Genomic DNA, 11,856 nt, shown 5'->3' on the forward strand with positions numbered 1-11,856 from the left:
TTCAACAGGATTGGCCCTTACTGACCCTTACAGATCAACTCCACTAGCCCTCCCTATTGAAAGTCCCAGTTATCTTCCTGCTTTTTCCTTATTACCCAGGGCCGCTCAACTCCTCCCTCCCTCCCCACACTTGTGATCTGAATTCCCAGGCAGTCATGTCTGGCCTGGCCCTGGAGGTCCCATGAGGTAGAAAGGAGAGCTGCTAATCACCCCTCTTGCCCTATCTTGTCCTGCTGTATCCATGCTACTCCTGTGGTGGCAGAGCCACCTGTGTCCTGCTCTCCCTACCCCCTTTCAGCCCAGCCCTGATGAGGCCTAGGCATCTACAGGCCTCAGTTCCAGCTCCCACAGCCCTGCAGCCATGGCCTTCGGAGCGGAGCTCGAACTCTGCTTCTCCCTTGCAGAGGCGTCTTCCTGTCCTTGATCCAGAAGCACTTTCCTTCCACCAGAAGGAAGCGGGACCGAGGAGGGGGCAGTAAGAGGAAACGTAAGAGCTCCCCCCCAGCTCAGGCCTCTGGTATCTGCCTGTGCCTGCTGCACTGCCTCTGCTTTCTATACCTGTCTCCAGCTGCTGGTGGCACTGCTCCCACCCTAGCTCCAGAGCCTGCTAGTGTGTACTAGCTCAGGCTGCCATGTGCCATGCCACTGGGGCTCTTCCTGCAGGGGTAGTGATCTCCATAGGACCCCCCCAGGGGCACCCAAGTGGGCAGGAGGGCCACATCATGTAGCCACACTCAGAGGAGTCGGGGACATGTTGCTGGGTACTGTCAGGATGGCATGACTTATGCCCACCTTCTAGCCTCACCCTTAGGCAGGGAAGACTCTCCAGGCTCTTACACAGAGCCTGAGAGTCTCAGATGAAAGCCAGTTACATACATACATACATTCATACATATCTGCTGCATGGATAGGGCTGTGACCCATCGTCCTTAGCTCACCATGGAAAGCCAGGCACGCAGCTCCAGAGATTCCCCCTCCCACTTCCCACAGATTAGGCCTCCAGGGCGGCACCTCATGTCCCCAGACTGTTGTCCCATAGAGGGGGTCCTGAATATATCCAGTGACCAACCCATGAGGCAGACAGAGTCCACAGCTGCCCGGTCAGGGAGGATAAGGAACATGGATATTCACCCATATGGATATTCTGTCCATACCAGATGGAGCCCAGCCTGGTCACAGTGTGTGGCAATCTCTGGGGAAGCTTCTCTCAGCTAGGTTGCTGAGCCTTCTCTCCACTGCCCAGCTCAGCACCCATGGCTTCTCTCTGCCAGCTGCCTCAGCTCTGCCTGTTCTCTCTTCCCACCATCTTGTCTGGTGCATGACCTTTGGCTTTCCTCACAGGGCGGCTGCGGGGCCGCAGCACCAAGGTTCCCAAACTGGCATTGGAAGGGGGTGTGATCCGCATCAGTGATGACAGCAGTACTGAGTCAGACCCCGGCCTGGACAGTGACTTCAACTCCTCCCCAGAGTCCCTGGTGGACGATGACGTCGTCATCGTGGAGGCCCCCGGGCTCCCTGTGGATGACCGAGGTGAGTGAAGCCAAGTCACCAAGCTGGCATCCTGGCCACCCATAGACTCCCTGCCCAGCTCACACTCAAACTCAGCCCATTGCAGCGTCAGTGAAAGTGAAGGTCAGAGTCAAGGTCATACAACTACTCAGTTGGACCTTCAGAGCCAGGCACTTTGGCTCAGGGTGAGCAGGAGCAGTCCCCACAATGCCCGTGTGCCTGCGTCCTCCTGCTGGCCTTCAAGCCACCATAGCTCCCTGCAGTGCGGCTTGGCCTGACTCTCAGGGACTATGTGATGTGTAGGCTTTGAGTTCCCTGACCCTCTGCCCCACCCCTGCAGGTCCTCTCTGCACCCCTCAGAGGGACCCACATGGCCCCGGTGTCCTGGAGCGTGTGGAGAGGCTAAAGCAGGATCTGCTGGCCAAGGTGCGCGCGCTGGGCCGGGAGCTTCCAGTCAACACTCTGGACGAGCTCATCGACCAGCTTGGGGGCCCCGAGTATGTGGCTGAGGTGAGCACCAGTGGCTATAGCTGACGGGCTCTGGCAGTCCTGCTGCTCCCCCTATGTCACCCCCAGAACAAGAGGAGGGCTGCAGCATTCACCCTGGCCAGCTAGGCTCAGGGCGTGGGACTACCACGGTGGCATCCCTGTCTCCTTACCCTGAACCCTAGACGTTTGTCCAGCTGGCCTGTGTCGTCCCTGCATCCCTGGGGCCCTGTCCCATCTTACCTGGGTACCTGAGAGTTAGTGATGAAAGACTGGACAGTTGAAAATCCCAGTAGGAAAGCTGATACCATACTGGAGGCACAGGGCCCAGCAGAGCTGGGGCTCTGGTCCTCAGTGGGGAAACAGAGGAACAGGCCCCAGCGCCCAGGTGACCACCTTCTGAAAGCCTGTCCCTGGATTTCCTTTCTGACCACAGATGACTGGCAGGAAAGGCCGCGTCGTGTCTAGACCTGATGGAACAGTGGCTTTTGAGTCTCGAGCAGAACAGGGCCTGTCCATCGACCATGTGAACCTCAGGGAAAAGCAGCGCTTCATGAGTGGCGAGAAGGTGGGGCCCGGGGTAAAAGACTGCCCCAGAGACCACCCCAGCAGTGTGTGCGCACACATGCTTCTGTACCATGTGTTCACGCATGAGTGTGTGTGCATGCACCTGTGTGTATGTGTACACACAGCAATCTCCACATGCCTTCCTAGCCTCTCATCTCCCTGCATTTCTGGTGGATACGTATCATATCCGGTGGATATGGGGCCCCAGAGCTGAGTGGAGTGCAGAGTGGTTTACTAGCCAGACAGGTCTGGACCAGATATACACCCTTCTTTGCACCTGCAGCTTGTGGCTATCATCTCTGAGGCCTCCAGCTCGGGTGTCTCCCTCCAAGCTGACCGTCGAGTCAAGAACCAGCGGCGGCGTGTCCACATGACCCTTGAGTTGCCCTGGAGTGCTGACCGGGCCATCCAGCAATTTGGTAAGCCTGGCCCCCACTCAGGCTGGTCCTACCCTCGTGGACCCACGGTCCAGTCCCTGAGAACTGTCTCTGCCTCCAGGCCGCACCCACCGGTCCAACCAGGTCTCGGCACCCGAATATGTCTTCCTCATCTCGGAGCTGGCAGGGGAGCGCCGGTTTGCCTCCATCGTTGCCAAGCGACTTGAGAGTCTGGTGAGCTGGGGGATTAGGACCTGGGACTGGGGTCCATGACCTGAGCCAAAAAAGGCTCCCTGGAACCAGGGAGGTCTGAGCCTGGATGTACTGACAGTCTTCTGCACTCCTGGCAGGGTGCCCTGACCCATGGAGACCGTCGTGCCACCGAGTCCCGAGACTTGAGCAAGTACAACTTTGAGAACAAGGTACCTTGGGGAGAAGGCAGGATTGGAGGAGGCCAGCCCCCACCATGGCTCCCCTCCTCCACTCATTCCCTCTGCTCCCCAGTATGGTGCCCGGGCTCTCAGCAGTGTCCTCACCACCATTCTGAGCCAGACAGACAACAAGGTGCCTTTGCCCCAGGGCTACCCTGGAGGGGATGCTGCATTCTTCCGAGGTGAGCCCCTTGACCCAGCCAGGGCTCCTCATTCTTTTGGGAAAGGCCGGGGAAGAATATCAGGTGTCCAGCATGCTTTGGGCACTCAAAGATTTGTAGACTAATTTCATGTTGAAGAATCCCATCCTGGCACAGGGAGCCAGAACCACCCAGCAGACCCTGGGTAGGGAGTTAGGGGGTGCTGTGACCTATAGGCAGAAGTTTGAGACATCCTGGAAGAATAAAGAAGGCAGACCTTGGCCCAGGAGTGTGGCCTAGTGGTAGGTGGAGTGCTCGCCTAGCATGCATGAAGCCCTGGATTCAATTCCTTGGTTACCAGAAGTGATGCTGTGGCTCAAGTTGTAGAGTGCTAGCCTTGAGCAAAAGGAAGCTCAGCAATAGCACCCAGACCCTGAGTTCAAACCCCAGGACTAGCAAAAAAAAAAAAAGGCAGGCCTACCCCACCCACTACCTATTTATGGATGTCGCTTCATGCCAGGCAGAGCAAGGGGCCTTGTGAGAGGGCTGGCACACTTACCAGGAGTCCAAAGATCAGTGTGCAAGCCCTCTTCCCACAGATATGAAACAAGGCCTGCTGTCAGTCGGCATTGGCGGGCGAGAGTCACGGTCTGGCTGCCTCGATGTGGAGAAGGGTGAGTCTACCTAACTGGGCAGAAGTGGAGAATTGCCAACCAACAGCCTCAGCCTGATGCAGCCCCTCCTATCCCCAGACTGCTCCATCGCCAAGTTCCTGAACCGCATCCTGGGGCTGGAGGTGCACAAGCAGAATGCACTCTTCCAGTACTTCTCAGACACCTTCGATCACCTCATCGAGGCGGACAAGAAGGAGGGCAGATATGACATGGGCATCCTGGGTGAGCTGTGGAGAGCCAGGGGCTCTCAGAGAGCCATGGAGGGATGGCGGGATGGAGGGCACTTTTCCCATCCAAACTAGATTTGTGGGCAGATTGCAATGAAAAGCCTTTTAGTTTGAGAACTGATGTATGCCCATCCTATGGCTGATGGCATTTCATTCAGAAGTACACCTAGGTGCTGTAAACCAAGGATTAGACCATAGTGTTGTAGATAAGATACAAATGGTGTAGGCTATGTACCAATAAAACTGTGGGGCTGGGAGTGTGGCTAATGGCAGAGTGCATGCACGAAGTCCTGATACCATTCTTTGATACCACATACACAGAAAAAGCCAGAAGTGATGCCATGGCTCAGGTGGTAAAGCCCTAGCCTTAAGCTCAAGGACATGGGGCCGGGAGTTTGGCCTAGTGGTTGAGTGCTTGCCTAGCATGCACAAAGACCTGGGTTTGATTCCTCGGTACCACATACATAGAAAAAAGCCGGAAGTGGTGCTGAGGCTCAAGTGGTAGAGCCTTGAGAAAGTCTAAGGACAGTGCTCAGGCCCTGAGCTCAAGCCCAGGACTGGCAGAAAAAAAAAAGGCCTAAGGACAAGCTCACACCTGCAATCCTAGCTACTCAGGAGGCTGAGATCTGAAGATCACAGTTCAAAGCCAGCCTGGGCACTAAAGACCATGAGTCTCTTATCTCCAATTAACCACTAAAAAAGCAGAAGTGGTACTGTGGCTAAAGGGGTAGGGTGGTAGCCTTGAGCTGAAGAGCTCAGGGACAGCACCCAGGCCCAGAGTTGAAGCCCCAGGACTAGCAACACACACACACACACAACTTTATGCAGGAGCACCAGAGGCTCCTGACGTTGGAGGATTCCAATTTGAAGCTAGCCTGGGCAGGAAAGTCTAAGACTCTTAAATTCACCACCAAAAAACCTGGAAGTGGAGCTGTGGCTCAAGTTGTAAAGCAACCTTGAGCAGAAAAATTAAGGGACAGTGCCCAGGTCCTAGTCCTGGCACCAAAAAAAAAAAAAAGTGATTTGCCACATGTTGGTAGCTCACAACCTGTAATCCTACGCAGATCTGAAAATCCCAGTTTGAAGCCAGCCAAGCAAATCCAAAAGACTTATCTCCAGTTTCCACATCTAGCATTTTGCTGGTTATGACTCAAGTGGTAAACCTCCAGCTTGGGTGAAAAAGCTAAGCTCCACACATACATATATACAAAAACCAACTTTGTGTTGGAGGCACAGCCTAGGTGGTGAAGCCCTAGCCTAGCATGTGTGAGGCACTGGGTTCAGTTCCCCAATCACACATGCACACAAACTTTTTGTCACTCATAGGGCTTGTACTCAGGGCCTGAGTGCAGTTCCTGAGCTCTTTGGCTCGAGGCTAAGGCTCTACCACTTGAAGCCACAGCATCTAGTGGTTAATTGGAAGAATCTCATGAACTTTCCTCCCCAGGCTGGCTTTGAACTGTGATTCTCAGTGTCCCGAGTAGCTAGGATGACAAGAATGAGCCAGCATATGAAGTAGAAAAAACCTGAATGGCTGATAGCAGCTTACACAGTAGCTCCTCAAGCAGCTGTGCAGAAGAGCATGTCAATGCATGTGGCCTATGGGCTAACGGGTGAGATGGGCAGGGTCGTCTGAATGAGAAGGGTCATTCCACCTCTAAGGTGGGTGTGTCTTGATCAGGCTGAGTCCATCCCAGTATGCCCATCCGGTTATTGCTTCTGGGGTACATTCCAGCCATGAGACCGACAGAGCTGTCAAAGTGCAGACCTGGCAAGACCCCCCCCACCCCATCCCCAGTGTTAAACCCACAGGTGAGAATTAGGGACCCAGGCTTCTAGGCCCACCTGCTTACCTCTCCCACTCCTGTAGACCTGGCTCCTGGCATTGATGAGATCTATGAGGAGAGCCAGCAGGTGTTCCTGGCACCCGGGCACCCACAGGATGGACAGGTGGTCTTCTACAAGGTGAGCAGAAAGCCTGCTGCCCAGCTTCTAGCCCTCGTCAAGCCTGATGTACTAACCCACCCCCACCCCGGCAGATCAGCGTGGACCGAGGTCTGAAGTGGGAGGAGGCGTTTGCCAAGTCACTGGAGCTCGTGGGCCCCTATGATGGCTTCTACCTCTCCTATAAGGTAGGTGGCTGTTGAGCGGCTGGGTGCCCACCTGGCCTTCCCGAGGCAGGACCAGAGTGGGCAGAGGACCTGAGTGGGTCTGGCTCTAGAACCCCACTTGAGAAGCAGTGGCCGCCCCTGCCCAGAATCACAGCCTTGTCTGCTTCCCTCCCTTCCCCAGGTCCGAGGCAACAAGCCCAGCTGCCTCCTTGCAGAGCAGAACCGAGGCAAGCACTTCACTGTGTACAAGCCCAACATAGGCCGGCAGAACCACCTGGAAACCCTGGACAGCCTATGCCGCAGGTTCCACCGGGTAGGAAAGGGACAGGGCTGGTCACCCCACATCTGTGCTATCAGCCTGCATCCTTTGCCCCTGGGGACTCCCTTCCTTTGGCTCTCAAGCCAGTTCTTGGTGGCCTGGCAGCTGGGAAGGGACACAGGCCCAGCTAGCCTCAGGGTGCTTGGGCCTCCTGGGCTGGAGGCTTATGGCCGCATGTCCCCCAGGTCACTGCGGAGGAAGCCAGGGAACACTGGGAGAGCAGCTACACCTACGCCCTGACACACTGCAGCCACACTGCCTGGTGAGGGCCAGCCCCAAGCCCTGAGGGAGGGGGGCGGAACATGGGCACGCGCCACAAGGGACAGGCCTCTGAGACTGACCCTTGACCCATCAGGAACCAGCACTGCCGGCTGGTGCAGGAGGGCAAGGATTGCACCCAGGGCCTGCGGCTCCGGCACCACTACATGCTGTGCGGGGCGCTGCTGCGCGTGTGGGGCCGCATTGCCGCCGTCATGGCGGACGTCAGCAGCAGCAGCTACCTACAGATCGTACGACTCAAGACCAAAGACAAGAAGAAGCAAGTGGGTGAGTGAGTGGGCGGTGGGGGGCGGGCAGCGGGGCAGCGGGAGACCCTGACCCGCACGCCGGTGCCCAACACAGGCATCAAGATCCCGGAGAGCTGTGTGCGCCGCGTGCTGCAGGAGCTGCGGCTGATGGACGCCGACGTCAAGCGCAGGAACATGCCCGACCCACTGCCCGCCCCGCGCATGCTGCCGCTGCCCTGCGACCCTGGCGAGATTCTCGATCTGACCTACAGCCCACCAGCGGTGGACGCCTTCCCGCCCCCGCTGCCCCGCTTCGCCTTCCCGCCGCCGCCCGCGGATCCAGGCGCGCTGCTGCAGCTGGGTGCGCGGGACGCCACCACAACCGACCCTGCGGCCCTGGCTCACCAGAGCTGCGACATTAACTTCAGGGAGGTGTTGGAGGACATGCTGCGCTCCCTCAACGCGGGGCCCTCTGAGCCCCCAGGCCCACTGGTGGGCGCGGGGGGCGCAGGGCTGGGCGGTGGGGGTGGCCCGGAGAGGCAGAGCGTCATCCAGTTCAGCCCCCCCTTCCCCAACTCCTAGGCTGCCCGCCCGCCCCACCGGCCGGTGTCCCCACTACCATGACCACCCTGCGCCCCGTGGCGCAGCCTCTCCGTGTGTGGGAGGCCCTGTGACTACTGAGGGCGGCGCCCGCCCAGTGCCTTCCCCACCAGGCCGTGCCCATAGTGGTCTCAGGGCCCACTCAGGACGACCTGGGGCGGCCTCCGTGCCTCCCCTGTGCAGCTGAGGCCTGGAAGCCGTGAGGCTGGTGGTCCCGAGCTGCAAACTCAGGAAACCCGGTGCTCAGGCCCTGCTGTCTCCGGGGACTCCGTGGGGCAGACCCCATTAATATATGCAATCGCTTTCCCATTCCCTAAATTATTGCCTGTCCGCCCTTCATCCCCTTCCCCAACGTCCATAGTCCACGGGTGGGCAGCCTAATGGTTTCTACGTGTATTTATAATGAGCTCTAATGTATATAATGTAAAAACATTTTTTAAATATATGTGTTTTTTGCCTACCTCCCTTACTGTCTGCTCCTCCACCCTGCAAGACTGAGAGCTACCAGCCAGGCTGCCCACCCCAAGGTCCTATTAGCAGCCTGGTTGTCAGGGGGATTAAGGGGACTTGGGGGGAGGGTTTGCTTCCTTGCCTATGCCTTCCAGATGATTCCCCTGGGGCACTGGGACCCAAGGGTCAGACCTCCAGGGCAAGTGAACACACCTTTTCCAGAAAGCAGTGCCTGGCTTCTGTCCCAGAAGCTAGGGATCCACTGCAGCTCCTGGTCCCATAGCCCAAGGCTCATCGCTGAGCAGGACATCTCATAAGGCAGCTGAAAACGACTGGTTCTTAGGACCCATGATCCCTGCCCTGCTGACCCCAAGGGCCAGGGAGCCTTGCCCTCTGCCTCCTGTGCAGCCACATCCGTGCTGCCCTTCACAGGAAAGAATCTTGACACAACCCAGGCACACTAAGGAACCGGGCAGTTAGGATGCCCCAGCTCATAGTCCACAGGCCTTGGAGAACTGGAGGACACACACACAAACCCTCCCCTCCTGAACTGGCTGCCTCAGTGGGTAGCACCATGCCAAGAATAGCTACTTAGGTGAATTATCTTCCCTGGGAACAAGCCCAGCCCCTGCCCCTGAAGGCTGGCCTTGGGGATCAGCTGGCCCAGCTGGCCCAGATCTGCCCTGTAGCCGAGCCCCGCCCCTGGAAGGAGGACATAGGAGGACATTCTACGTTTTATTTCCACAAGGCAGCCAGGGACACGAGTCCGAGCCCACGGTACGGGACCTTCCTCCAGCGGGTGCACGCCAGGTTCTCGGGTCTGCCCCACCAGGGGCTGGTTTGCAGGCAGACCGTCATTGGTGCCAGGGGAAGGCTCCGGGGGCGAGGGCAAGAAGCTCGACAGGGCACACACTTGTGGGGCTAAAGGTAACAGGGCAGGTCCTTCTCTATCACCTGTGGGAAGAACAAAGTCAGGGGTGGCCTCTCTCAGCCCCCACCCCGCCCGTTTCCACAGGGGCACCTTACCAGGGGCTCCTCCATGGGACCATACCGCTTCACCACGCAGCCATTCTTGTCAACGAGGAACTGCAGGAAAAAGAAAAGTCACCAGGGCCGCGAGGGGGTGGGGCACAAGAGAGCAGCTCCACACACAGACCCCCACCGTTCCATTCACAGGCCCCGCCCCTTACCTTGGTGAAGTTCCATTTGATAGCGCTAAGACAGAAGGACAGTGCGTTAGGGACCGGCTTTGGGCTGCCTCACACCCCCCACTCCCCACCCCCACTCCCGCACCCCCTCCCACTCACTTTCCCAACATGCCCCTCCCCTTGGGCTGGACTTTCATCCATTTCCACAGCGGGTGGGCGTCGTCCCCGTTGACACAGATCTTGCTGTACATATCGAATTTGACATTGTAGGTGGCTGCGAATTCCTTGATCTCCTGATTACTCCCTGGCTCCTGTGAGGCGGGACAGGCATGGGGAGGGGGTGTCCCACAGCGCACACCCAGACCCTGGCCCCCCCTGAAGAGGCCACTCACCTGCCTCCCGAACTGGTTGCAGGGGAAGGCCAGGATCCGTAAACCACACTCAGCATATCGGGCGTGCAGGTCGACGAGCTGAGTGTAGTTTACGTCGGTTTTGCCTCATTTTGAGGCAACGTTGGTGACGATACATACGCAGCCCCTAGGCAGGAAGGGTGGGCAGTGGTCAGGCAAGATCGGGGGCTCCCCTGCACCTATCATGGGGGGGGGGCAGGCAACCTACTTGTATTTGTCCAGGCAAAGCATGTGCCCATCGATGTCCCTGGCTGAGAACTCATGCATGGAGCGAGCACAACGCCAGTCATCTCGGGATGCGCACTGCAAGGAAGAGAGGGGCTGAGAGGTGGCCGCGGGGTAGCCGAGGCCCCCAGGGGAAGGAGGGAAGGAGGGAAGGAAGGAAGGAAGGAAGGAAGGAAGAAAGGAAGGAAGGAAGGGTGCAAAGGCAAAGGCAAAGATCACGTTTTGCCTACTTGGATGCCACACGCCCCTCTGCAGCAACGCCTTAAGTAGGCACATTTAGGACCCCAAAAGATGCCGCGGCAGTGGAGCAGCGAAGGAACAGCTCCCTCCCCGCGCCCCCGCCTGCCCCCTGCACACACCGGGTCCAGAAGTTCGCAGCATTCGCACTCATGGGACTCCCGAGCCGACGCTTGAGGACTACAGCCCCTTTTCCGGGACCGGGCCCGCCAGCGGGCACGGCGAGACCGGCGCCTCCGCGCTCGGCGGCGGCTCCGAGGCCTCCGTCTCCGCCGGCCGCCCGGGCTTCTGCCCCGCCGCCCACCGCGACCCCGGGAGTCCGCGGCGGGGCAGACCATGCCCACGGGCTTGGCGCCCGCCAAGCGCAGTTTCTGGACACAAGGCCGGTAGCCAGGGCGCCCCGCAGCCGATTGTGACGCACCGCGCCCGGCCAGGGGGAAGGCGGGGAGCCGAGGGAGGGAGGCCCGGGTGCCAGCGCAGTTTCTGGCCCCTGGGGCCGTCCCGATTTTTCAGCTCTGCTGGCCCAGGGGTGTCCACCTAGCGTCCAGCTTGGCCCGAGGGGCCCACGCAGGGCCGAACAGGTTCCACACACCGACCCCAGACCCTTGGCCCTGGCCGACCCGCAACTCCGAGCCAGTCCTTACCTGCCCACCGTCTGAAACATCCATTTATCCTCTTTGCAGTTCAACACCACATGTCCTAGCTGACCTTCCTCTCCAACCCGGGCTCAGACCCCTTGCCCGCCATCGTGACCACAAGCGCCTGATCCCAGCCCGCCGTCCCAGCCTCAATGCCACAGAGCGCGGGCCTAGGGCAGGTCACCGCGTCCGCGCGAGGCCTGGTCTGGCTAGTGGGGAGTGGGGGTGGGGGGGACACCTAGCCCTGGACCTCGATCACCATGGCTGAGGGACCCACGCGCTGTCGCGGCTGCGCAGTAGAAAGCCTCACGCCCTCCCCCCAACCGCCCCCCCAGCGGGACAGCGCTCACCATAGTACCGGCCAGACCGGGCACTGCGAGAGCTCCGCACAGCAGCGCCGGCTTCAGCAGGCGGGTTAAGCGGCCTAAATTCATCGCGGCGGCTGGAGCCAGCGGCTCCTCCCCTCACCCAGCCGGCCAATGGACGCGCGGCCGTGCACCTGGCCTGCCCGCCTTCTGCCACGCCCACATACGTATCCATTGGTCAGCAGTGCCGTCGTGCGGAAGCGCGGCAGCGGTAGCCAATAGCAAGCCAGGGTGATAGTAGGAGGGGGCGGGGCCAGGTTTAGTGGTTTGTTGTTGTCAGCAATTGCGCATGCGCCCCAGTGGGGGGCGGGGCGGGGAGGAACGGGAACGTCGAGTAGGGGGGCGGGGGTGCGTTGGTGGCTGCGGACAGTTATCCTGGCGGTTGCCCGCAGCGTGGCGGAGAGCCAGGGCCTTTTTGGGGTGACTACTCGAAATC

At 59.1% G+C, this 11,856-nt stretch overlaps 2 protein-coding genes across 6 annotated transcripts in view; one reads left to right on the plus strand and one right to left on the minus strand.

Moving 5' to 3' along the window:
• The window catches only part of Sbno2 (strawberry notch homolog 2), a 68,677-nt gene extending 60,432 nt beyond the window's left edge, over window positions 1-8,245 (plus strand). For all 3 annotated transcript variants that reach the window (XM_090339650.1, XM_090339642.1, XM_090339655.1), the window contains 16 exons: window positions 405-487; window positions 1,342-1,530; window positions 1,850-2,019; window positions 2,432-2,563; window positions 2,846-2,981; window positions 3,061-3,173; window positions 3,290-3,361; window positions 3,444-3,552; window positions 4,110-4,184; window positions 4,263-4,406; window positions 6,282-6,376; window positions 6,451-6,543; window positions 6,704-6,835; window positions 7,027-7,103; window positions 7,197-7,387; window positions 7,463-8,245. In XM_090339650.1, the coding sequence (XP_090195776.1) occupies window positions 405-487; window positions 1,342-1,530; window positions 1,850-2,019; window positions 2,432-2,563; window positions 2,846-2,981; window positions 3,061-3,173; window positions 3,290-3,361; window positions 3,444-3,552; window positions 4,110-4,184; window positions 4,263-4,406; window positions 6,282-6,376; window positions 6,451-6,543; window positions 6,704-6,835; window positions 7,027-7,103; window positions 7,197-7,387; window positions 7,463-7,929 (2,278 nt within the window). In that variant the 3' untranslated portion in view covers window positions 7,930-8,245. The remainder of the gene's footprint in view (window positions 1-404; window positions 488-1,341; window positions 1,531-1,849; window positions 2,020-2,431; window positions 2,564-2,845; window positions 2,982-3,060; window positions 3,174-3,289; window positions 3,362-3,443; window positions 3,553-4,109; window positions 4,185-4,262; window positions 4,407-6,281; window positions 6,377-6,450; window positions 6,544-6,703; window positions 6,836-7,026; window positions 7,104-7,196; window positions 7,388-7,462) is intronic.
• Window positions 8,246-9,229: 984 nt separating this feature from the next.
• On the minus strand, window positions 9,230-11,554 carry Gpx4 (glutathione peroxidase 4). Of its 3 annotated transcripts, none has more exons than XM_090339664.1 (7): window positions 11,406-11,554; window positions 10,164-10,258; window positions 9,938-10,082; window positions 9,705-9,856; window positions 9,588-9,612; window positions 9,424-9,483; window positions 9,230-9,351 (listed from the first exon to the last, which is right to left on the minus strand). In XM_090339664.1, exons 1-7 carry the CDS (start codon window positions 11,487-11,489, stop codon window positions 9,319-9,321), a joined length of 594 nt encoding a protein of 197 aa, XP_090195790.1. In that variant the 5' UTR covers window positions 11,490-11,554; the 3' UTR covers window positions 9,230-9,318. The 3 variants fall into 3 exon arrangements, with proteins under 3 accessions (XP_090195790.1, XP_090195788.1, XP_090195783.1); XM_090339662.1 differs by lacking the exon at window positions 11,406-11,554 and adding an exon at window positions 10,540-10,770; XM_090339657.1 differs by lacking the exon at window positions 11,406-11,554 and adding an exon at window positions 10,540-10,770 and having other exon boundaries at window positions 10,164-10,276.
• Window positions 11,555-11,856: the final 302 nt, after the last annotated feature.

This window comes from Megascapheus bottae, chromosome 1, assembly GCF_031878675.1.
Source record: "Megascapheus bottae isolate mThoBot1 chromosome 1, mThoBot2.hap1, whole genome shotgun sequence".
NCBI lineage: Eukaryota > Metazoa > Chordata > Mammalia > Rodentia > Geomyidae > Megascapheus > Megascapheus bottae.